Source organism: Hyperolius riggenbachi, chromosome 4, assembly GCF_040937935.1.
Source record: "Hyperolius riggenbachi isolate aHypRig1 chromosome 4, aHypRig1.pri, whole genome shotgun sequence".
Lineage (NCBI taxonomy): Eukaryota > Metazoa > Chordata > Amphibia > Anura > Hyperoliidae > Hyperolius > Hyperolius riggenbachi.
Window position 1 is genome coordinate 119,623,541 of NC_090649.1, and position 26,118 is coordinate 119,649,658.

The 26,118-nt window shown below is 43.8% G+C and overlaps 1 protein-coding gene across 1 annotated transcript; it reads left to right on the top strand.

Moving 5' to 3' along the window:
* The first annotated feature begins 1,658 nt into the window (after positions 1 to 1,658).
* On the top strand, positions 1,659 to 13,213 carry AQP12B (aquaporin 12B). The gene is made up of 3 exons (XM_068279159.1): positions 1,659 to 2,330; positions 7,025 to 7,141; positions 12,182 to 13,213. The coding sequence occupies exons 1-3, from the start codon at positions 1,724 to 1,726 to the stop codon at positions 12,406 to 12,408; spliced, it is 951 nt and encodes a 316-aa protein (XP_068135260.1). The 5' UTR covers positions 1,659 to 1,723; the 3' UTR covers positions 12,409 to 13,213.
* The last annotated feature ends 12,905 nt before the right edge of the window (positions 13,214 to 26,118 follow it).

A 26,118-nucleotide genomic window follows, 5' to 3' on the forward strand; every position in this document is an offset into this window, starting at 1 on the left:
CAGCATTTCCTGAACAGCAGTTTAACTGCAAAAATAGCAAGATACCAGCCGGCCTTCCTAATCACTTGCACACTATTATGTCAGTTAGATTTTGCAACTGTTGTTCAGGAAATGCTGTTCAAAACAAAGAAAGCCCTGAGAATCCCCCTTAAAAAGATGGACTGGCCCAAAACCGGTCATCTGTCACATTTTTTAACTACCTACTTTTTTCGCGAAAGAACCCCTTTAAATCCGCTTTTAAAGGTTTTTACCAGTAAAATATGTAAAGTTTGCTTCTGACAGTTTTTTTTTTTTTTTTTTTTTTCCCTGGGTGTGAGCTGGAGCAGATTCTCAAGGTGACCATTAACGATACAAGCCCACTGACGATCAGTCGTTTACAATCATAATCAATCGGAAATGATCAGTTATGCCCACTAATGGACAAAATCCTGCTAACCATTCTGTTCAGTTTGATAGGATCGTTCTGAAAACCGGATCAATTCCATTATCTGAACTGATTGGTTAGCGGGAATTCCTCTGTTAGTGGCCATGAACAATCATTTCCAATTGATCATAACTGTTAGGAAACAATCGACCGCCTGTTTGATTATATCGTTAATGGCCACTATAAGGGTAATTAATGGAAGAGGGAGCGAAGTCATTAGACACCTGCATAGGGGAGGGAGGGGGCTATTGGACACCAGGGAACTTGTATGTGAGGGAAGTGGCCACTAGACATTGAGGTTGGCCCACGACTTGGTCAAAGTGGTCAGACCACTTGATCAAAAAAGTTGTCCCGCTTTGTATCCGAGTTTGACATCCCTGCTCTTATACTTTCAGCCATAGACCCAGAACAAGCAGGCAGATCAGGCAGACACTAGTCACATGGTTGTTTCAAGTGCGTAATTCAGACACTACTGACGCCAAAAGGATCAGCAGGTCTGCCAGGCAGCTGGCATTGTTTAAAAGGAAATAAATATTGCAGCCACATCCTTCACACTTCAGGTGAGTTGATATTGATGTCCTGCTAAGGGCTCTTTCACATTAGACAATGCATGCAGGAGCCGTTCTCCTGCACGCGTTGAATAGCCTGCAGCGTATAGTCGGGATGCTGCGGTGCGACGCAATCAGCGGTGGTAGCTATTAATTAAACCCGACGGGAAACTGCTGGCTCCCGGCAGTTCAACGCTCTAGGGTGCTGTGAACCGCAACGCACTGAAACGCAGCGTCGGGTGTGAAAGGCAAAATGAAAGTCTATGAACTTTCATTGTACCTTGGTGAACGCAGAGTCTGGACATTGCATTTAAAACGCAGGAAAAGGGCTGTAGTGTGAAAGAGCTCTTATAAACTCACAAAACAAAAATAAAACCAATACAGTAAAAAAAAACAACTTGTAAATTAAAAAAAGATGCAAAACTGAAACTAGAGTAATCTGTTTTTGTGTTAAGTTTTTTTTTTTTTGTTTAAGTTGGTAAATAATGTATTCTTCATTTTAAGGTTTTTATAAAAATGTTAGTTGAATAAGAATTGATATTTGAGGTAATACACAGGAATTTGTTGGGTAGATGGAGTGAACTAGCATGCTGATTGTGTATAACACCTGGAGGGGTTCCCAGCTGTGCCCTTGACTCTGCTGCTTGTAGATTGGGACACGTTTACATACACTGACCAGAGTTTAAAGCGGAAGGCAATACCATATTATTCTCTTTCGGTACTCACACTCTGAGGTGCTGGCTTACCCATCATGGCTGGGCTGAACATTGTGGTGGTCTTCTTTATATCCATTATTGCCTTATCCCAGCTTATACGCTGGCTAACAAAGAAGTTTCTTCCTGCTAGGATTTACAGATGCACAACCAGTGAGCTGGCCAGCTCTTTGCAGCTGTGTGCCTGCTATATGGAGGTCCGCATGCTGGCGGATATCGGCATGTGGGGTGGTGGCTATGGTCCTGATGTCATCTCCACTCTCGTTTTTCTGCTGTTTTTGGCTCACGGTTTCACATTTAAAGGAGCATCGGCTAACCCCGCTGTGTCCCTTCAGGAGTTTCTTCTTCGGGACAGCTCATTGATAGACACTCTGGTTAAACTATTGGCTCAGTATGCTGGTGTGGAGGCTGCCAGGTTTCTGACCAGGCATTACTGGAGTTTGGAACTGACAGATTTCCATACTATCCAAATGATGATGGTGGACGACTGCACATCGGCACTGCAGACCTCCCTTGCTCAGGGCATCTTCGTGGAGGCGTTATGTGCTTTTTGCTACCATCTTGTACTGCTTCGTTTCCGAAACACACGATCAGTCTACAGAGTACCAACAATGGCTCTCACTATCACATTACTGGCATATGCAGGTAAGTGGCTCCTGTTACATTGATTTTAGGAATCTGTCATTACACTAAACAGTTGTCTAACTGTGGTCATACATCTCTCGACTTGGTGGCCGATCAACCACTTGATTCGATAGTTATCGAATTAGATGACAATCGATGCCGCCAAGAGCATGCCCGATTGACGATGCACCCAATTTTACCAAAATCGGTCGCATGTATTGATCGGACACTCTGCAAGATGTCAGGTTTTTGTGGTCGATCGGGTGCTCTGCAGTATCGGCAAGCGATATCCGGACAAATGACAACCCCCCCCCCCCTGATGCTGCCCCCCCCCGCCCCCCTCTTACCGTTATCCCATCTCAAAAGCGGTAAAGCACACATTCTTCAGCAAGTTACCATGAGCAGATTGTGTAGCTAAACACTCACTCTACATGGAGGTGGTAAAATTGGTCAGTGATTAAATTTCCAGCACACCAGAGCAGTTTATTGCACTTCTTCCCCCGCCACCACAGAAGTCATCGTCTCTGAGCAAAATCTAAATGAACTTCCGCACACTCATGCAAATCCTCATGCAAAATCATTCACAAAAATCATGCAGAAATCAATGCTTTCCCTACAGCTAAGTTAAAAGCAGGGATCTTCGTTACAAGAATAAAGTCTCTTCCGTAGTCACATACACAGAGTAGAGGCAGGGCTGGATTTGTACTCTTTACTGCCCTAGGCCACTGTCACCAGGGCCCCCCACCCCCTTCAGAATAGGTAGCGAGATGACCCCTTCCCTCTAGTATAGGTAGCCAAATGACTCCTCCCCCTTTCCCTCCAGTATAGGTATCCAGATGACCCCTCCCACCTTTCTTTTAGTATATGTAGCCAGATGACTCCTCCCCCTTTCCCTCCAGTATAGATAGCCATATGACTCCCTTAAAGAGGAACTGTCGCAAAAATCTTAAAATTTAAACCGCATACAAATAAAAAGTACATTTCTCCCAGAGTAAAATGAGCTATAAATTACTTCTCTCCTATGTTAATGTCACTCACAGTAGGTAGTAAAAATCTGACATTACCGACAGGTTTTGGGCTAGTCCATCTCTCCATAGGGGATTCTCAGCATGGCCTTTATTCTTAAAGACTTTCCCTGAAAAAGTTTTATTGATCAAAGATGCTGGCCAGCCTCCCTACTCGCTGCACACTATTTTGGCAGTTGGACAGAGCAACTGCCATTCACTAAGTGCTTTTCAAAATAAAGAAAACCCTGAGAACCCCCCTATGAGAAGATGGGCTAGTTTAACCACCTTAGCGGTATGGACGAGCTCAGCTCGTCCATTACCGCCAGAGGGTGCCGCTCAGGCCCTGCTGGGCCGATTCTCTCCAAATAAAAAGCAGCAAACTCAGCCGGCACTTTGCCAGCCGCGTGTGCTACCTGATCGCCGCCGCAGCGCGGCGATCCGCCGCGTGCAGGGGCGAAAGAGGGTCCCCCCAGCTGACCAAGCCCTGCGCAGCCGGAACAAATAGTTCCGGCCAGCGCTAAGGGCTGGATCGGAGGCGGCGGACGTCGGCTGACGTCCATGACGTCACTCCGCTCGTCGCCATGGCGACGAGGAAAGCCAAACAAGGAAGGCTGCTCATTGAAGCCTTCCTTGTTAATTCTGATCGCCGGAGGCGATTGGAATTATGCTTCAGGAGCGCCCTCTAGTGGGCTTTCATGCAGCCAACTTTCAGTTGGCTGCATGAAATAGGGTTTTTTTTTATTTAAAAAAAACCCTCCCGCAGCCGCCCTGGCGATCTCAATAGAACGCCAGGGTGGTTAAAATCTGTCAGCAATGAAAGATTTCTACCTCTTATTGTAAGTGACAGGACCATAGGAGAAAAGTAATTTGTCTCATTTTACACTGGAAGAAATGTACTTCTTATTGTATGTGTTTTAAATTTTAAGATTTGCGTGACAGTTCCTCTTTGATCTCCTCTGCCCCCCCCCCCCGCCCCCAAACACCCGCTTTAATCGCGCATGCGCAGTACTTTCACGCCGGCCGCCGTGATGACGCGAGGCGGCCGGCGTGTGACGTCAGCCGCGTCATACGCGGAAGGAGCAGCCCGACACTCTACCGAGTGTCGCCCGGGCTGCGGCCTGTCAGCCATTCCGGAGCGGGGAGAAGGAGAGGAGCCAGGACGCCGGCGTGGGACCTCCCGACCAGCACTGGGCTGGAGAAAGCCCCTGGTGAGTACAACTTTCTTTTTTTTGGGTGAGCTCGGAGTCCCTTTAAACACTTACAGATGTAATAGGGAGGTGCTGGAAGGGATGTGACATGCGTAGGGACTTAGCTGTAGGGACAGCATTGATTGCTGCATGATTTTTGCGAATGGATTTGCATGAGTGTGCGGATGTCTCTATGAGCTCCGTGCCCAGAATTTACACCCGAGGAGGTTCCAATGCCTACAGGCAACAGTTATAGTGCATGTACACACTATAAGCTGATGTATTAAGGAGGTTCTTTATATTGTTGATTTGGTTGAACGATAACTGTGGGTGGATATATACTGCATCATGTTTGCCTCTTTGTTGGCTTAAAGGGAACCTGAAGTGAGAGGTATATGGAAACTGGCATATGTCCTTTTAATCAATACCACTTTCCTGGCTATTCTGCTGATCCGCTGCCTCTAATACTTGTAGCCATAGACCCTGAACTAGCATGCAGCAGATCAGGTGTTTCTGACATTTCTGTGAAATCTGACAAGATTAGCTGCATGCTTGTTTCTGGTGTGTTTCAGACACTACTGCAGCCAAACAGACCAGCAGGATAGCCAGGCAACTGGTATTGTTTAAAAGAAAATAAATATGGCAGCCTCCATATACATCTTGCTCCAGGTACCCTTTCACTCACAAAAAAAAATGTTGAACCCTGCATGCATGCTAAATAACTCTCAACTGAGATGACAGTTTCACGCTGTCTCGGCTGATGAGGGGTTGTGCAGCCTGCCGACAGCAGTGCAACAGACCTGGAGGACTCATAGGTACCTGTCGGACTACAGGAGGCTGGAATAAGCCCCACATAAGTAGTCATGTGCCCCCCCCCCCCCCCCCCCAAATCTCAGGTACACTTAAAATAGGCACTATGGCAATTAATTTGAAATTCATATTTATAAATACATGTAAGACGTACATTTGTCCCAGAAATAATGCACTATAAAGGTTTTACTTCCTATGTCGCTGTCACTTACAGTAGATGTTATAATCTGTAACCTCTGAGCCTCTTACCAACCGGAGATGGACCAGTCCATCTCATCGTAGGGGATTCTCAGGATTTGCTTTACTTTCAAAAGCACTCCCTGGATGGCAGTGGTAAAGTCTATCTGCCAGATGAGCAGCGCGTGAATCGTCAGGCTGGCTGGCATATTTGTATAGGTTCTTTCCAGGAAGTGCTTTTGAAATAAAAGAAACTTTGAGAATTTCCCCATAAACAGATTGACTCAGAGGCGGCCTTTGAGTACACTGAGCCTGGGGCCATAAGTGTAGGCCAAATACCACCACGGGCTTGTCTGCCTCTAATGCTGTACGCCTTGTTTATTACAGACTACATTAGTTTCAGCACACCCAGTATCACTGGATACATTTGTAACAGTCCTGGGGAGCCAGCTTATGTTATACCCTTCCAGCCCCCTCTGGCTCCAGGCTCCACTCACCTAAAAAAAAAAAAAAAAAAAAAAAAAGCACCCCCAGGCTTAGACTCCTGGTCCACAGTATTGCGCAGGCACCCACCCAGCGCGCATCCTTGATCATGCGGCCCGGAAGTGCTATGCGCGATTGACGGCACGATTGACGCCATGTTAACCTCCTTGCCGGTCTAATTCCCGCCGGCAAGGAGGCTGCGCACTTTTTTTTTAAAATCATGTAGCGAGCCCAGGGCTTGCTACATGAAAGCCGCTGAGCGGCGGCATCCCCCCACCCACTCCGATCGCCTTCGGCGATCAGAGTAAGCAGGAAATCCCGTTCAGAACGGGATTTCCTGCAAGGCTTCCCCGGTCGCCATGGCGACGGGGCGGGATGACGTCGGGACGCCATAAGGAATCCCGATCCACCCCTCAGCGCTGCCTGGCACTGATTGGCCAGGCTGCGCAGTGGTCTGGGGCGGGGGGGGGGGGCGGCGCGGCAGGCAGCGGCGGCGATTGCATACTACACGCAGCTAGCAAAGTGCTAGCTGCGTGTAGGGGGAAAAAAAATATGCAAATCGGCCCAGCGGGGCCTGAGAAATCCTCCTGCGCAGGTTACCCCGAGCTGAGCTCGGGATAACCGGCAAGGAGGTTAATCGTGATGTCATGCGCAGAGTATTCCCAGCTACAGGAAGAGCCTCAGTCGGCCTGAGGGGAGCTTTTAGGAGAGCGGCGGTGCGGCAGGCATGAACGTACTTGTGGGGCATGGGGTAGAGATTTCCTTACTACAAAGCTCGCCACTGATTGACTAATCCAAATCCTGTCTGTAAGAGGTTCAGAGATGTTAGACTATCACCTACTGTAAGCAACAGTTGCACAGGAAGTAAAAAATGTATGGCGTATTATCTCTGGGACAAGTGTTTGTATGTTAACATATGTATTATATATTTTACAGTTTTTCGCCATAGTGTCCCTTTTAACATTCAGGTTGCAGTAGGTCTATAGCTAGTCAATTTTTTGCTTTTGTCTGAAGCGTATTAATCAGTGTTTGCTGTCGTTCCTCTTTACAGGTGCCTCTCATACTGGATCTTACTTCAACCCAATCTTGGCATATGCACTGACATTTGATTGCCCTGGAAAGAGCCTTGGAGAGTACTCTTCTGTTTATATTGGTGGATCACTAGTTGGTGAGTACTTATAAAATCCGCCAAGTTGCTGGCTGTTGTGACCAAACCATGGCAAACAGTACCTGAAACATTTGTACAATGTAACCTGTGCGTGGACTTGGATGCCGCTAATTAAATATCCAAAACAAAAAAAAATTAGGATGCTTAGAGTAAAAAAGTTTGCTTACAGATCAATGTCTTCTTTTCTCTTGACACTTTACATTGATTGATATATCCTGCTCCTTGACAGCCAATACTGTACTTGATTGTATAAAGTGTTTATTAAAAATCAATAATCGTATAATCAAATTAATAAAAATCATTCCAGTTTTGCATGTCATTGGTTCTGTCTGGCAATAGTACCACACACTTATTCCGCTTCCACATCTGTTCACTCACACATCTCCACTGATTCCCTAATCTGCCCAAAATCCAGCACTAAAATAAATCATTTAGGGCCGCCCGTATATGTGCAGAAAAAAGGGGATCCCCGAGACGTGTTTTTGCAACAGATTCTGGAAGTCCGTCCTTTGACAGTGCTAATGTGACAGCATAAAATTATAAAAAATGAGCACAAGGAATCTCAGAGCCACATAGATTACAGTTTCACTGCTTCAATAGCTTATATATTCACACAGGGAAGTAACTAGACATCACTGGGCCCCCTGCGAAACTTTGGATGCCCCCCCCCCCCGCAAAACTTTGGATGGGCCCCCCACCCCCCTCGCTTTCTGCACAGGAAAACAGGACCAATGTGTTTTCCCCATGCAGATAAAAACACTTAGACTTAAAGGAAATGTCAGGTAATCTATGCTACCCCCAGATCTACTTACCCGGGGCTTCCTCCAGCCCCTTGCAGCCGACAAGTCCCTCATTGCAGCTCTGCTCCCAGTACATACATACACACACAGCTGTATTATTTTACTACATGAGAGCACATGCTACAGTATATGGAGGAACAACAATGACATGCTGAACATAACTTATAGTATTCACTGTAACTTTGGCAAAACATTCAGAATGTCACTGATTGATACTGTTATTACAGGATCTTGTACTCAGTATGAGAGAACAAGCTCTCAATGAAGCAGCAACAGTAAGACATCAATCTCCACTCTGCTGTATTGTAAAAGTAATTAAAGGCCATAAAGTCATTAGCCTGTGTGATAAGAAAGGGAAAGACTACAACTTTTTTTCAAAATGTGGCTCCTTTGTTTGTAAGGTTGTACTTGCAGTCATCAGAACTTTGCAGCAGTGAGAGACAGATGTTTTTTACGAACCCTAGGGAGCAGGGATAGTGTACAAATTCCAGAGTGTGTATGAGTCCTTATCTGTGTGGTGGACACATGCAGTCAATATAACAATGGTGCGAGAATACGTTTTTCTCTCCGTGCTCTTAGCTGTCAGTCTCTTAATCTCTTCCCCCCACGGGCCCCCTGTGGCTTCTGGGCCCCCCTGCGGAGGCATCCCTTGCAGGGTCTATTGTTACGCCCCTGTATTCACAGCTTTGTACAAAGCCCTCCAATGTCCTTGCTTATGGAAATCTCTAATAGACCGTAGCAACGTTAACATTCGGAATAAACTCACATATCCAATAGAGAGGCGGAGGGGAGGGAGTCTAAAGTTCCTTATTGCAGAATTGTAAACCGGCTCTACAAACTTCTCGGTCCCGGCTGTGGACGTCCTCTTCAGCCTCTCTTAAATAGTTTAAAGCGCTACAACCGGAAACTATATATTTCTTTTCTCTTGAGTAAAGGAAATACCTAGGCTTTTCCTCATTTATGAATGTTGTAGTGCTTTCACGTGAGAGGCCTCTCCTGCACCTCCTGCAAGCTAGCTTTCTTCTCTGTCTAAAGTGAGCACCTCACAATCTCCATAAGAGTATCCCTGCTTATTGAGGTGTACTTAGATTGTGGTGTCCTGACCTCTGCAGAGTTTACCATTTTTGTGCTGAGCCACCTGCTCCATGACCTCATAAAAGTTGCCCACCCTATCCACCACACAGACATACAGCCACACCAATGGGTGCTCCCTCTTAGTTATCTTCTGATGTATAATTATTTTGAACGTCATATTATATTATATAAATAGTTTAAAAAATTGGCCTGAAGGTTAAAAAAAAATGTTGAACCCACTAACAATAAATTAGGTTGATAGGCAAAAGGTCAATCATCTAATTAGATATAAAAAGGGCATATGAGAGAAGATGAGAACCTCAGAAGTAAAGATGGGGAGGTGTACACCACCTTGTCAAAATACTGGATGTGCAAATATTGCTAAATTTTACAAATCATTTTCTTGAGTGTGAAATTGCAAAAAACTTGTAAAGTTCAATAACCTGCATCTAAGGGTTAAGCTCCACAACTTAATTATCTAAAATAATCCAATGATTAACTGCATATTAAACCACATTTTAAGACTTCAAACCTGACCTGTAAGTCAAATGTTCCTTGAAGTCTTTGTCAGTGGACTTGCTGGGCTTCTTAGAAATGTGTCTCAGGTGTTACCCCAAGTCATGCTGTATCGGTAGATGATTTTAGATTGACATATGCCCAGGGACGGATCTAGGGGGGGGGGGGGGGGGCAAGCGGGTATCTTGCACCAGGCGCAGTTTGTTGAATTCTTAAAAAGGCGGCAAAATGAATGGCAGTTTAGGCGCCAAAACCTGACCTTTAGGCGCCAAAACCTGACCTTGCCCCCGGCGCAACTTGGTCTTGATCCGTCCCTGCATATGCCCACTAGGACTCACATTATGTTGTACAGTATGTGCTGGCTATCAGTGATGCATCTGTTTTTTATTAACCAAAACACAGGTCTGCATGCCCAAATAATTCAATGATTCACCCATAAATGCAATCATTACAGTGGTGCCAACCTCTCTTTATTAAAAGCAGACATTCTTCTGTTTCCAAAACTCCTGCATGAGAACATTTCCAAAAATCATGTATGTGATGCGGATGGGAATTCCAGAGAGCAGGTGACAAAGGAGGGGATCGGAGAAATAGATCTATCAAGCGAAGGTTTTGGTTTGAACAACAGCATTGTGCAGAGTGATAGATGAGTAAACTGATCGACACCTAAAACATAAAAACAATAGCAATTGAGCACAAGCATAACCCAGGAAAAATCCATGTCTGTGGACGATTAAACCACTATATTCATAAACAGACGTCCACAATACCAAAAATTATACAAAATCTCTAGCTCCATGTTAAATAATAAATCTTTATTAAGAGCACAATGCTTTAAAAACAGTTAAAAAATCCCACACAGGCAGAGCCACACAGTGCAGACAATATAATCAAATACATATAAGTGAAAATCACAGGGTAGGAAGGACAAACACTTCTAAAGTAAATCACTACACCAACGCTACAGCTGACAGATATGTATGGACAAAAAAAATACAGTCATCCGGCTAATAATACTGAAGCTGCATAGCTAGATAGACACCGGGCCGGGCCTCCTTGTGCGACCATCATGTCCAGGGTAAGCATTTAGGCAGCCAGCCTCAGCTATGCAGCTTCAGTATTATTAGCCGGATGACTGTATTTTTTTTGTCCATACATATCTGTCAGCTGTAGCGTTGGTGTAGTGATTTACTTTAGAAGGGTTTGTCCTTCCTACCCTGTGATTTTCACTTATATGTATTTGATTATATTGTCTGCACTGTGTGGCTCCACCTGTGGGGGATTTTTTAACTGTTTTTAAAGCATTGTGCTCAATAGTAGAAAATCTGTAATTTACCAATATCCTACTAGCGCCCAACTCCGGCACACAAATTAAAGCAGCGCCCCTTTTCGATGTATGCCTGCATACTGCCTGTTCTATGTGTAGCGGGCAGCTTCCCCATGTGCCATAGTGACTAGCAATGTCTAAAGTAAAGACAGTTCAGAACAGAGACAATTGACTGAACTTAACGAATTTGAACGTGCTTATTAAAGGCACATTGGTTAGCAGGGCTTTGGCCATTAATGGACACGGCCAACCAATGAATGCAGGGTTTGGAAACAATTGATCGTCTGTGGGATTATTTTGTTAATGGCCCCCTTAACGATGTCTAACCCTAATCGGCGTTGCAATCTCGGCCGATATAAGAAATACCTTCGCCACTATAGACTCCCTCCACCAATATTTGGTGTATTGTATATTACCAGTATGGGTGCCGCTGATGCCTCTTGAGGACCACAGGTTTACACCTCCTAGTGACCAGGCCATTTTTTACAATTCAGCACTCTGTAGCTTTAGTACTCGGCCATACAACTTAGCAGCCAAATGAATTTTACTTCCTTTTCTGTCCACCAACAGAGTTTTCTGTTGGTGGTATCTGATTGCTGCTACAATTTTTTTTTTATCAATTATACTGTTATTTTGTATTGTTTTTTAATAAAAACTGATATTTTTTTTATTTCATCGCTCCCACCTTCCCTCCCTCCCCAATCCCCCCCCCCCCCCCCTGAGATCCACCATTATGATCACCACTCATAGGCATCATATGCCTCTGCATAGCCTATGAGAGGGATTAGATTGTGAGCCACTCCAGGGGACAGCTAAGTGCCAAAGCTGTCCCCTGTACAGCGCTGCGCTAGATTGCAGCACTGTACTAATGAAAAAAATATTTTTTCCCCTAACAGCCTTCCAGCTCCGACTGTGGCTGGCAGGCTGTTTATGGAGCGAAGCTCTATAACTCAGTGAGGAATACCCACTAATCTCCACCTGCAGGACCTGATGCCAATCGGCGTTAGGTGGTCCTGGGGGAGCCACTCTGCGACCGCCCATCGGCATTAAGCAGTCGTAGAGTGGTTAAATTACTCCCTGGGCATTGGTATAGTCGCAATTAAAATTGCGGTCTGGGCAGTACCCATTTTACCAGTCGACCATTATGCTGTACATAGAAAGACTGGCTACACAACAACATTCACCGGAACAGTACAGAATTTGGATTTGGACCTGAATGCACTTGTACAATGAAAGAAAACTGATTGCTGTACATGCCACTGAATAATAAAACACAGTGTATTAATTGTGCATTTTATGACTCACTGTATTTCTGTTATCCAGGCATGGTGTTGGCTCTATTCCTGTTCTCTGGAAATATCCCTCGACTCTTCCAAAAGAACCTTCTCTACAGCCAGAAGACCAAATTCAGGACCCCCAAAACAAAGACTGTTCAATCTAAAGCTTCAAGTAAAGCTCCATCTCAGAATAAGGGGTCAGAGAAAAACGCTAGTGAACAAAAACAAGGGAAAGCGGTGAGCGTGGCAGCAAAAACCAAAAGCAGCAGCTGAATCTTCCAGGAAAATGTGTTACTGAATTCTTAATGTGTGGAAAACAATACAATTCCAAAATAAAAATTGGTATCCTTGTTCAATCCTTCATCTACAAATTTGAACTAATATATAAATGTTGTTTCTGCTATCAGTCTTTCTTTCTGTGATATAAAGCCACCCTCCAGGGCAGTAACCCGAAGTATGAACGGACACAGGTACACTATTAATGATACCAAATCCAATCTCCTGTTCCCACGGACACAGCTGAAATGATCTTTTGATGTTGCATTTATATAGCTGTTTGCTCTTACATCTTGTTAGCATACAGGATTTGAGTCTGATGAAGGCAGAATAGTCAAAAACTTACCCTTCTTCTTAAGTTAGCCAATAAATGGTATCATCCTGATTCAAAACTTCTTGCTTTTACTGATGGCTAGCACAATACAATACCTATGTATCCAGCCTGAATAACAAGTATTTCAAACCACTCAATCAAAAGCGTCAAAAAGTCAAAATCAGTGCTGGTCACATAAATTAATTCAATATTAAGGATTGTGCCCACCACTAATAATACAAAGGCTAACCCAATTTTCAGGACCCGTATTACTAAGGTCAGTTACTTGCTTTATAAATGTATAAGGTATTATTTATAAGATTATTGCCTCTGCTGAAGTGGCTTGTGAGCTGTGAAACGTACATTAGGTTGTGGAGAGATTGAATGGATGTACATACTGATGAACAAATTATGTTTTTATGATGGAACTTTGTCATTGGATCTGTATGGCTGGCCTTTTAAATTAAAGAAATAAAAGTCTTAAAAAAAGATATTGTAGCATGATTGATTTAGTCCATTTAAAAACCTCTGGTATTGTATATTGTGACATTGTAGTCTTAAAGGGAAGGTCCAAGCAAAATAAAAAAATTAGTTTCACTTACCTGGGGCTTCTACCAGCCCCATGCAGCCATCCTGTGCCCTCGTAGTCACTCACTGCTGCTCCAGTCCCCCGCTGGCAGCTAGCCGACCTCGGAGGTCGGCGGGCCGCATTGCGTACATTTTTACGCATTCCAGCTAGTGCAGGAACATTAAAAACATACATTTTTACGCATTACTAGTTCAATGCGTAAAAATTTACTCATTGAACCAGTAACGTGTAAAAATGTATGTGTTAATGTTCCTGCATGAGCGGGAATGCGTAAAAATTTACGCAATGTGGCCCGCCGACCTTCGAGGTCAGCAAGCTGCCAGCAAGGGACTGGAGCAGCAGTGAGTGAATACGAGGGCACAGGATGGCTGCATGGGGCTGGTAGAAGCCCCAGGTAAGTTACTCATTTTTTTATTTTGCTTAAACCTTCCCTTTAATCTCTGTTTCAAAACTCAATGTGAGTATCCCGTAGATCTAAATCTCTTATATAAGGATCGGGCATCCAAATCAAAACTTTCTTCATATGAACAGTTCCTACATAAATGCAGGAACTTACAGGTACTTACATCTGTTAAGGATCTAGGATAATAACTTGAGGCATGGAGAAGAGTTTTAGCAGCAGTGGGCCTTCTGTATACTCCTGTTTGTAAAACGCCATTTTTATGCAATCATCCGATCTAAAAATGAGATTGTTTCAAAACTACAGTCACATGTTATCTTCACTTTGAACGTATTTGTATTCAAATCTAAAACAAAATATCTCCGCTGCTCCTGATTCTTACGTCACAAACACATCCTCTATAAATCTTATTTAGAGGGTGACATGGAGCCAACATGCAGGATACTGGTAAAGAACCTTCCTCTCCTATATGCCCAAAAGCAAATATGCATACGTTTGTGCAGATGTCACCCCCATAGATGTCCCCCTCACTTCTAAAATAGAGCATTCAAACATGAAAAAGTTATGATGTAAAACAAAGGACACGGCATCAGAAGTTCGCTGACTATGGTCATCAGAATTATTTAAGAAAAAATGTCACGGCTACTGGCCCGTTTCCACTAGCGCGGAAACTGGGCCAAATCCGCAGGGTTTCCCTGCAGGCAAATCGCTCAGGGAAACTCTGCCATAGGAATTAATGGCGCCGCCGGACGAATTGCTTGCCCTAGCGATTTGGCCGACATTGCCAACAGTTTTCGTGCGGGAGGCAGCAAATCCCATAGCCGTGCATGGCATGGCTTCTGGGATTCATCTGTGTACCCGCAGACCCGGAAGTGCCGCCGCTCGTCTCACTGCGCCCTTCAAGTCCCACTAAATAGGGTATAGATGTGTACAGGGACTCCACATGTATTGCTGTTAGTAATGTGTCATTCTCAAACTCAATACCTTGCATCATAGTTGAGAACATCTTTGGCATGCTTGACAAATGACAGCAGCAAGCCAACAATTAGTTTAAGCTTTGCATCCACATACTTTCCTAATCCCTCTAGGGGTCCATCCATACAGCTAAGGGTCAGCATCAGCAATGAGCTTTTTTCATACCTTAATGAATCATATGAATAGTATAGAAAAGGATGTTATTATGCTATAACTGTCCGCAACCCGCGTTACCTGGGAAACGCATGTGTTGTTACGGTAATGCGTGTTTGCAGGAATAGTGTAATGCCCGCCACTCCCCTGTCATTGGTACTGGTAAAATTGCTTTGCACTCCCTGCACACAACAGTTTTACCAAAATTGCCTGAATCAAGCCCTTTGTATGCTATTTTAGCTATTTGACATTCTCATCCTGATACTTTCTCTGTTTTCCTGAAGGTCTTTAGCCACACTCATATACTTACTAGTAGTTTTCTCAATACCAATCCTATTGTGTCTCAACCTCCACAAGATTCCATTGTCATTGACCATTACTTCTAGCTATGATTGGTGTACGCTGCCACCTGACTTGTTCAGAGTGTGATATATAACCATTGACTTCAGCACTGATATACAACATAGATATCATAGACACTATTGATATCAATATCTCTAAAAAACGTTACATGATATAGCTTACTCATCTGTTAATGCACCATTAATGCTGAATAATATACAGTGGGTTGCAAAAGTATTCGGCCACCTTGAAGTTTTCCACATTTTGTCATATTACTGCCACAAACATGAATCAATTTTATTGGAATTCCACATGAAAGACCAACACAAACTGGTGTACATGTGAGAAGTGGAACGAAAATCATACATGATTCCAAACATTTTTTACAAATAAATAACTGCAAAGTGGTGTGTGCATAATTATTTGGCCCCCTTTGATCTGAGTGCAGTCAGTTGCCTATAGACATTGCCCGATGAGTGCTAATGACTAAATAGAGTGCACCTGTGTGTAATCTAATGTCAGTACAAATACAGCTGCTCTGTGAGGGCCTCAGAGGTTGTCTAAGAGAATATTAGAAGCAACAACACCATGAAGTCCAAAGAACACACCAGACAGGTCAGGGATAAAGTTATTGAGAAATTTAAAGCAGGCTTAGCCTACAAAAAGATTTCCAAAGCCTTGAACATTCCATGGAGCACTGTTCAAGCGATCATTCAGAAATGGAAGGAGTATGGCACAACTGTACATCTACCAAGACAAGGCCATCCACCTAAACTCACAGACCGAACAAGGAGAGCGCTGATCAGAAATGCAGTCAAGAGGCCCATGGTGACTCTGGACGAGCTGCACAGATCTGCAGCTCAGGTGGGAGACTCTGTCCATAGGACAACTATTAGTCATGCACTGTACAAAGTTGGCCTTTATGGAAGAGTGGCAAGAAGAAAGGCATTGTTAACAGAAAGCATAAGAAGTCCCGTTTGCAGTTTGCCACGAGCCATGTGGGGGACACAGCAACCATGTGGAAGACGGTGCTCTGGTCAGATGAGACCAAAATGGAACGTTTTGGCCAAAATGCAAAACGCTATGTGTGGCAGAAAACTAACACTGCACATCACTCTGAACACACCATCCCCACTGTCAAATATGGTGGTGGCAGCATCATGCTCGGGGGGTGCATCTCTTCAGCAGGAACAGGGAAGCTGGTCAGAGTTGATGGGAAGATGGATGGAGCCAAATACAGGGCAAACTTGGAAGAAAACCTCTTGGAGACTGCAAAAGACTTGAGACTGGGGCGGAGGTTCACCTTCCAGCAGGACAACAATCCTAAACATAAAGCCAGGGCAACAATGGAATGGTTTAAAACAAAACATACCGTCTTTCCCCTAAAATAAGACCTATCCCGAAAATAAGGCCTCCCTTATATTTCAAGCATGCTTGAAATATAAGACCTACTCCGAAAATAAGGCCTAGCTGGGGGGGGGGGGGCGCTGTGTGTATGGGGAGGTGTGTGGTCTCTTACCGCACCTCCCTTGTGGCGGCGTCCCCCTCCGTTCCATGTAATTCCTCCGGTGGTGGCGACATGGTATTCTAGCTATGAGGGCGCCCTTTGACCCTCACGCTGCACGCAATACGCTTTGCCGGCTTAGTGCTGACGCTCCCCTCATGTAATAATCAATGTGCGCCTGGGACGCATCAGCCATGCGCACGATTATGACAGGAAGGGAGCATCAGCTCAGAGCCGGAAAACCGTACTGAGTGCAGCGTGAGGGTCAAAGGGCGCCCTCATAGCTTGAATACCATGTCACCGCCGCCGCCACCACCGGAGAAATTGCTTGGAACGGAGGGGGCTGCAGCCACAAGGGAGGTGCGGTAAGAGCCCACACACCTCCCCATACACAAAGCGTCTAGCCCCTCCCCCCCCCCCCCCGAAAATAAGCCCTAGCACATATTTCCTTCCCAAAAAGAATATAAGACAGTGTCTTATATTCGGGGAAAGACGGTATCTATGTGTTAGAATGGCCCAGTCAAAGTCCAGATCTAAATCCAATCGAGAATCTGTGGCAAGATCTGAAAACTGCTGTTCACAAACGCTGTCCATCTAATCTGACTGAGCTGGAGCTGTTTTGCAAAGAAGAATGGGCAAGGATTTCAGTCTCTAGATGTGCAAAGCTGGTAGAGACATACCCTAAAAGACTGGAAGCTGTAATTGCAGCAAAAGGTGGTTCTACAAAGTATTGACTCAGGGGGCTGCATAATTACGCACACCCCACTTTGCAGTTATTTATTTGTAAAAAATGTTTGGAATGATGTATGATTTTCGATCCACTTCTCACATGTACACCACTTTGTATTGGTCTTTCACGTGGAATTCCAATAAAATGGATTCATGTTTGTGGCAGTAATGTGACTAAATGTGGAAAACTTCAAGGGGGCCGAATACTTTTCCAACCCACTGTATATACAGGTATTGGAACAATGTATGCTCTGGTGGGGCTTTGGGGATTTGCATGCATGATGGGAAAAAATACTTCAGACCGCTCATTCTTGCCACCACATGAATTCAGAAGAAGCCTATTGATTTCAATATGTTGCGGTTCCCGGTCCGAATTTGCATGTGAGAACTGGCTCCAAATCGCCCGAATTTGCATGTGAGAACTGGCTCCAAATCGCCCGAATTTGCATGTGAGAACTGGCTCCAAATCGCCCGAATTTGCATGTGAGGACTGGCTCCAAATCGCCCGAATTTGCATGTGAGGACTGGCTCCAAATCGCCCGAATTTGCATGTGAGGACTGGCTCCAAATCGCCCGAATTTGCATGTGAGGACTGGCTCCAAATCGCCCGAATTTGCATGTGAGGACTGGCTCCAAATCGCCCCTAGTGGAACAAGCCCTTAATGAGCACAACATGCATTCTAGCAGGGAGATCTATAAAGAGGGGAAAGGCAGCTGGACCACTAAGGACACCTATAAGGGTGACCATTAGACAGCCAGGGAAAACTGTAAGGGAATTAGGAGACCTCAATACTATAGGAGTGCATGGGGATTATTATTATTGATTATAAGACCATCAGGAAAACAAAAAGGGAGCATGGCACAGGGGCCACAGCATAGGGACCACTATAGGGGCCAACGTAAGGGAGCACAATAACGGAGACATGGGTGCTAAAAATGAGAGGTCACTAAAAGGGGCACATGCCTGGAATGGAGACATGTAATAAGTCCACTATAATATAGGGCAGTGATGGCTAACTTTGGCACTCCAGCTGTGACAAAACTACAAATCCCATGATGCCTCTGCCTCCCTGAGTTATGTGTAGAGCTGTCAGAGTATTGCAATGCCTCATGGGACTTGTAGTTCCAGCACAGCTGGAGTGCCAAGGTTAGCCATCACTGATATAGGGGTTGCAATGGGAATAAAACAGGACATTTGAAACCACGTCCAATCACCCACCCTACTAACCACTTGTTTGCCATTTGTGTAATTCAAATAGTTGTATTATTGTTACAGTTCAGCGGAAAAAAAAGTACATAATGCAAAAAATATAACTTTATTTCAAAATCAAATATAGTTACCATCCATTGTACCAGCAGCATAATTTAAAGAGGAGCTATAGTGAAAATATTTTTTACAGTATTTAGTGTTTGCCCATTGTAAAATCTTTCATCTCCCCGATTTACATTCTGAAATGTATCACAGATGGTGACATCTTTTGTTTTGTCAGGTGATCTCTGCGGAATGTTCATTTTCTGAGAGGTCTATGTACAGAGAGAAATAGTGCTTGCATGGCAGTTGTAAAAAGACGTTATTTCCCACAATGCAGCAAAAAGGTTTACAGACACAAACTGTCAGGGCCATGGCCCTGACATCACACTGTGGAAGGGGTTTCACCACAATATAAGTGATACTGATGTCCCTGATGATCTATTTGAGAAGAGTTAAAGATTTCTTGTGGCAAAGGTGGTACTGGCTAATGATTGGGATGAAGTTAAATACTGAGTTAAAGTTCCTCTTAGTTTTGAAGCAAATGGGGGAAATACAATTTGTGGTTCTTATCTACAGAAACATGGCACTTTTCACTTTAAAACTATAATGGTTGAAAACTGAGAGAGTATATTTTTTCCATTTTCTCTTTTTACTTTTAAGAGGCATATAAAATGATTAAAACCCAACCCAATTAAAACACAATTCAAAAAAATATTGGCAGTCACCTCAATTTACCTGAACACGAGGTGCTTAGCCCCTTGTCATTCAAATGAACATCAGGTTCAGGCAGCAGAGTCCCACGCTAGCTGGTACAACTGTCCTGGCAATGCCAGCCTGCATTGGGAACAAGGGTAATTCACTGAAAAGGAACTGTATAGCTCACAAAACAGCACTACACTTCAATTAAGTATCAAAAAATTAATAAACATTTATTTCAATATAAATACATTCCGATATATATTAGATAAAACCATCTAAAGAATGACCAACCAAAATCTTCCACATATAATCCTGGATTCTATCCATCATGGGTAGTAAAGCACAATAATATATATCAAAAATCAGACACTCCAGTAACTATGGATGAGAATCAGTGTGGGGTGCTCAAAAACTGAGCACTCCAACACCATATGAACCCGGGTTCAGTACCTCCTGATAGCAGTGAAACTTATATAACATATATACTAATATAATTAAAGTGCACATAGTGAATGTACATATTATCCATACATCAGTAACAGTGATAATTGATTATAACAATAATGAACCATAAAGTGCTAAGTTTGAGTGTAACAGACCATAGATAGAACATACAGAGGTGTAAGTCAGGGGGTATACTTAGCCGGTATATGATGACCCAATAGGAGTGGAAGTCAGGATGGGAGCCCTCGGTGGACTGCTCCACCGGTTCCGCGGCCGTCACGCCGCTTTTTCAAAGAGTGCGACGGAGATCCCCTCGCACTCTTTGAAAAAGCGGCGTGACGGCCGCGGAACCGGTGGAGCAGTCCACCGAGGGCTCCCATCCTGACTTCCACTCCTATTGGGTCATCATATACCGGCTAAGTATACCCCCTGACTTACACCTCTGTATGTTCTATCTATGGTCTGTTACACTCAAACTTAGCACTTTATGGTTCATTATTGTTATAATCAATTATCACTGTTACTGATGTATGGATAATATGTACATTCACTATGTGCACTTTAATTATATTAGTATATATGTAATATAAGTTTCACTGCTATTAGGCGATACTGAACCCGGGTTCATATGGTGTTGGAGTGCTCAGTTTTTGAGCACCCCACACTGATTCTCATCCATAGTTACTGGAGTGTCTGATTTTTGATATATATTATTGTGCTTTACTACCCATGATGGATAGAATCCAGGATTATATGTGGAAGATTTTGGTTGGTCATTTTTTAGATGGTTTTATCTAATATACGGTATATCGGAATGTATTTATATTGAAATAAATGTTTATAAATTTTTTGATACTCAATTGAAGTGTAGTGCTGTTTTGTGAGCTATACACTTCCTTTTCATTGAATTACCCTTGCTCTAGCACACATTCTGGTCAGAGTGCAGTGTATCTTGTAGTATTGGGAACAAGGGGTTAAAAGAAGCTGGTGGGAGGAACTAGGCTTATCTTTTTTTTTTTGTTTGTTTGTTTTTATTATTATTGTAAAAACATATTAAAAGAAAAAGGAAAAAAATTGCAAAAAAGAAAAATTCTAAAAGATGAGCAATGCAATTCTAGGTGATAAGAGACTTACTTGCCTGCAAGTTTATCACCTGACATTGCTCAGGAGTTACTGGCTTCACCTGGGCAGTGGCTGAGAGACAGAAGCCTCGCTCAGGCAAATAGAAGCATTTGACTGATCATTGCTAATAGCTGCCAGACGATATTGGAGTGAGGTTTTATGCTGTGCACCAACTGTCAGCACCACTGTTATCTCACGCCCATTTAAGGAGGCTTCTGTTCTAAGACAAAGATTTTTGGATGGGGGATACCTAAAAAAGGTGGTGGACATGGCATATGGGAGAGCCCGGAGATCTGTAAGAGAGACACTTCTCTACCCCAAAAGGAAAAATGAGGACCAATGTGTACGATTGTGTACACCCTTCAACTGTAGTTGGAGTCATTTACAGGGGATCATTCTGAAACATTGGCCAGTACTAACTACTGACACAGTGATTGCACAATACTTACCTGACAGACCATCAATCACAGCGAAAAGAGCTCCCAACTTAAAGGATCTGCTTACTAGGAGTCATTTTCAGAAGAAAATTACTAATATTCGTCAAACAGGGGGTAGCTACCCATGCGGCAGATGTAATGTTTGCCCCTTCATGATTGCCACAAAAACAGTTACCAGCCCAAAAACAGGTAGGGAATTTCGGCTGAGACAGTATATTAACTATCAATCGTGTGGTGTCATCTATATGTTATGTTTTTCATGTGGGTAAACTGTATGTTGGCCAAATAAAAAAAACATGCTAAAGGTGCGAATCCAGAAACATTGGTCAACAATCCGTTTGGCTGAAAGGGTAAAACTCTTACCCCTGTAGCCGATCATGCCCTGAAAGTACATGGGGGAAATACCAAAGGTTGGACTGTGAGTGGTTTACAAAAAATCTTTTTATCTCCTAGGGGCGATGACATTACCCAAACCCTTCTGAGGAACGAGACTAGATGGATCCATGAGATGGGATCTATGCAACCGGCAGGTATAAATGAAGAATTTACGTTTGTTGGTTATTTGAAATGACTTTTTACCTACCCTCTGGCCTCTGGGATCCACTTATATGTGTCACTGTGTTAGTGAATCTACTGGCACTTTATAATGATTGGAATTGCCCTTGATGTTTTTCCTGTTTGGTAGAGCACCTTATTGTGGTTTGGATTTGTTCACGTCTACTTATTACATATAGTTCAATCTAGCTTTTGGTCCACTTTAGTAAGTAGTGGACCATTGTCTACGGGTAGTCTGGCACTTGTATATGGTATCTTGTACCCTGGTAAGTGGTACCGGGACTTGCTAACACACTGGATTTGGGGTGTACACACTTTTTTGTCGTGTACTGTGCTTGAATTTTGATACGGGACACCTGACATCCCCTAATATGTGGACATACATATACTTAAAGAGACTCTGTAACTTGAAAAAGATCCCCTGGGGGGTACTCACCTCGGGTGGGGGAAGCCTCCGGATCCTAATGAGGCTTCCCACGCCGTCCTGCGTCCCACGGGGGTCTCGCTGCAGCCCTCTGAACAGCCGGCGACAGGCCCGACTGTAATTTCAATATTTACCTTTGCTGGCTCCAGCGGGGGCACTGTGGCTGCATTCGGCTCGGAAATAGATGGAAATACCCGATCTCCGTCGGGTCCGCTCTACTGCGCAGGCGCCGGAGACTTGCACCTGCGCAGTAGAGCGGACCCGACGGCGATCGGGTATTTCCGCCTACTTCGGAGCCGACAGCCATCAGAGCGCCTGCGCAGGAGCCAGGAAGGTAAATATTGCGTCACGGCTGTACGGAGGGCTACAGCGAGACCCCCGAGGGACGCAGGACGGCGTGGGAAGCCTCATTAGGATCCTGAGGCTTCCCCCACCCGAGGTGAGTACCCCCCAGGGGACGTTTTACCGTTACAGTTCCTCTTTAATGTGCTATTTCTAGTTGCAGATCTAATACTCTACTGGGGGATTATTCACCCCACACATCTAACTACTGTGAGTGGACTTCTGCGGGAATACTTCTGATGTTCTGGACCCTTGTTAGAAGATTTGGGATGAACTGTGGTGCCCATACATTGCTGAGCATTATGAACCTTTTTATACAGGTCTACATGTATTTGTAGTACTTTTCATACCTGGTTTATATGGACTTGCCTTACATAGACCAGAGTTTTTTTAGAATACATTTTTCAGACACTACGTAATTTGTATGAAATTATTTTCCATATTTATGCATTTGTTTCATGAGTAGGTTTCTATGTATTTGAGAGATATTGTATTTGGTTACCTAATCTTGGATGCCCGTTTGACCGCACATTCTCTTATTTTTAATTTTTTTTTTTTTCAAATTCTATTTTTTATATTATTCTTCCTTTCTTGTTATTATTTGTAATCTTTCTATCTATTGCTCTATTCTTATATTCAATTCCTTGGATAGCCAGGAGATGGGGTTATTATTCACTCTATCTGGATGTTATACAGACATCTTGCATACTCTCTTTTCTCCACACTACCTGGCGCTCACGCGTACTTTCCCCTTAGGGATGCGTACATATGTATGTGTAACACTAATTTGGCCGCATTCGGCCACCCTAGGTACGGAAGCCGACGGAGCGTTCACGTTGCTTAGCAACGTGGCACAATGGAGGCGGTAGCGTGTCCACGCTACGATCGGGTGTCCTCTCCCTCCCCCTTCCTGGATTAGAATTTAAACAGCTGCAATGGGTAGTTCATTAGCTTTGAGAAATCCATGGGATAGTGGTGAATCGCGATAGCAGCGGTGGGGACCCGTGGAGACACTTTTAACCGGAAGGACTCTATCTACTTTCTTGGTTTGCACTACAAACTTGCTATTTTATGCTGGGCATACACGGGTCGATCCGGCGACCGATAAGCCGCCGGATCGACCCCAGCTGCATCCCCGCGCGGATCGATTCCCGCTCATCCCCGCCGGCGCTTCTTATCACCCGCTCGATTCGCCGCTATTGTCCGCCTGCGGGGATCGAGCGCGGAATCGATCCCCGCGGTGATCGGACACGTCTGATATTATCAATCGAGCCATCAGGCTCGATTGACAATCCTCCCCTCGACACCGTGTATGCCCAGAAAATTACTCTGTACTCTTGTTCACTCTATTGTATAAGTGCTCATATAGTCTTTGCACTGGTTCACTCATCCACTTTATTACTCTGCACTTTGTTACTCTGTGACTGGTTCTATTTTTCTTGCACGATCTTATTGTCACTTTATATTTCTGGAAGTTGTTTGTAATACTGTTTATTTTTGTATAGTGTCATTTATTGTTGCAATTTGCACATCTATCGTTGTACACTGTTTTTGTATGAGCCAGCATTCGGTATTGTGCACTTCGATTTGTTGTTTTTTCACACCCTTAGGGGTGTGTCATTATTATCACTTGCACTTTACCATTCCTCAGGTTCTCCGATATTTGGGGTTTACATGTATTTCCCCACCTGGTTTTAAATGTTTTTAGTAATTTTTGTGTAATTTCAAGAAAGGATTGACTTTTGTATTACAATTATTGTGCTGATCTGGTGCGTTTTTTTGAGGTCATAGCTGTTTTTCTCCATACTGTTGACATTCCCATTTAAACTATCACACCTCAGGTCACGACCGCTACTGTGTCGGGCAGCCAAACACTCATTGTCTGCCAGTACAGTGCTGGACACCACAACACTCTCCCATCATCCACCATACCAGTGGCTACAGTGTCAGGAATCTCATTGGTCAGTTAAATGGACCAATGAGAAGCCCAGCCTGAAAATAAAAGGATGCTATTTGCCAGGGCTTCCTGTACGGTACTGTGCAAAAACTAGAGAAACTCAGGAAGGCATGTCCAGGATTCCTGGAAAGGGAGGAAGCAAAAGCAAGCTTCTATAGGTTTTAGATCAACTGGTCTTCCCCTCCTATCTCCTCTTGTGGACTAGAACAGTCTCTATTTTGAGCTATGACACTATTGTTATCAAATAATTTGCATGATCTTGTTTTGTTGTGAGTTTCCTGTATGTTCTACCTTGTATGTTAACCCATTTATCTATTGTGTAGCGCTGCGTAATATGTTGGCGCTTTATAAATACAATAAATAATAATAATACTGATCATTTTCATTACCTGGGTTTATTTTTTACATCAGTAATTGTGAGTATGGTGGCTACTTTATTATTTATACACATCACTTTTGTTTATTCATTTATATTTCGTATTAGAGCACAAACACTTTAGATGAGTTAATAGTGCAGTTAATGAGTTAATGAGTTAATGAGTTAATGTTTGGTGATGTGGGTTATCAGATAGGATTACTTACTGTCAGTGTAATGATATACTATAGTTATGAATTCCACCCCTTGATATAGAGAACATGATGTGATTTGTGGGGGTTTTTTTACACAACCTCTCTCAAAAGTTTTAGATCACTTTCATTTTTCCATTGAAATTCAAGCCATTCAGGAGCTTTAAGTCTGGAGACTGTACTGGCCGCATACATAAAAAAAGGTATCTGGAAAAACGGGAGCGAATTGCCGCTAGTAGATTAATTCTACTAATGGATTTTGTTGGTAAATATCGATTATATTTACTGATTTTTTTTTTACTAAGGCTAAACCTAACCCTACTCTCACACAGAACCCTTCCTTAGTGGTGCCTAACCCTAAGCCTCCAGTTACCCCCCCCCCCCGGTGGTGCCTAACCTTAAGATCCCCTTGGCGGTACCTAACCCTAAGGACCCCCCCCCCCCCCCCCCCGGTTGTGCCTAAACCTAAATCCCCCTGAAGTATTACTACCTCTCTGCCGGAAAGCAGCGATATGCAGCAAGAAAGGTAACTTTCAGTGCCCGGAGGCTCCCAATTAGTAACAAGAGGGTGAAATTTCCGATAGAATTGCGGGTGCCAAGGGCTTGCGGAAAACTGAATTGCGACATTGAACTCCGCTGATTACCTTATTCTACCTTCTCGCTGCTAATCGAGCACCAAAATTTACTTTCTTTGCCACAAGCCACGATTTGCAGCAAAGAAGGTACATTTTGGTGCCCTGACCCAACGAGCCTCCAAATTTCCCTGGCAAGCTAAAAATTGGAGCTTTCATTATAGAGCACCTATGGCAGCACCATTTTTTCCGAAAGGACTCCTGCGCCCTTTTTTCCTGCTTCGGTGCTGGCCACCCCATGTTTACAAGCTCACCACCTTATTCTTTTTTC

Coding starts and splice junctions, on each gene's coding strand:
- AQP12B (XM_068279159.1), top strand. CDS start 1,724: ATGGCTGGGCTGAACATTGTGGTGGTCTTCTTTATATCCATTATTGCC. Junction 2,331..7,024: donor CACATTACTGGCATATGCAG/GTAAGTGGCTCC, acceptor TCCTCTTTACAG/GTGCCTCTCATACTGGATCT. Junction 7,142..12,181: donor TATTGGTGGATCACTAGTTG/GTGAGTACTTAT, acceptor TCTGTTATCCAG/GCATGGTGTTGGCTCTATTC.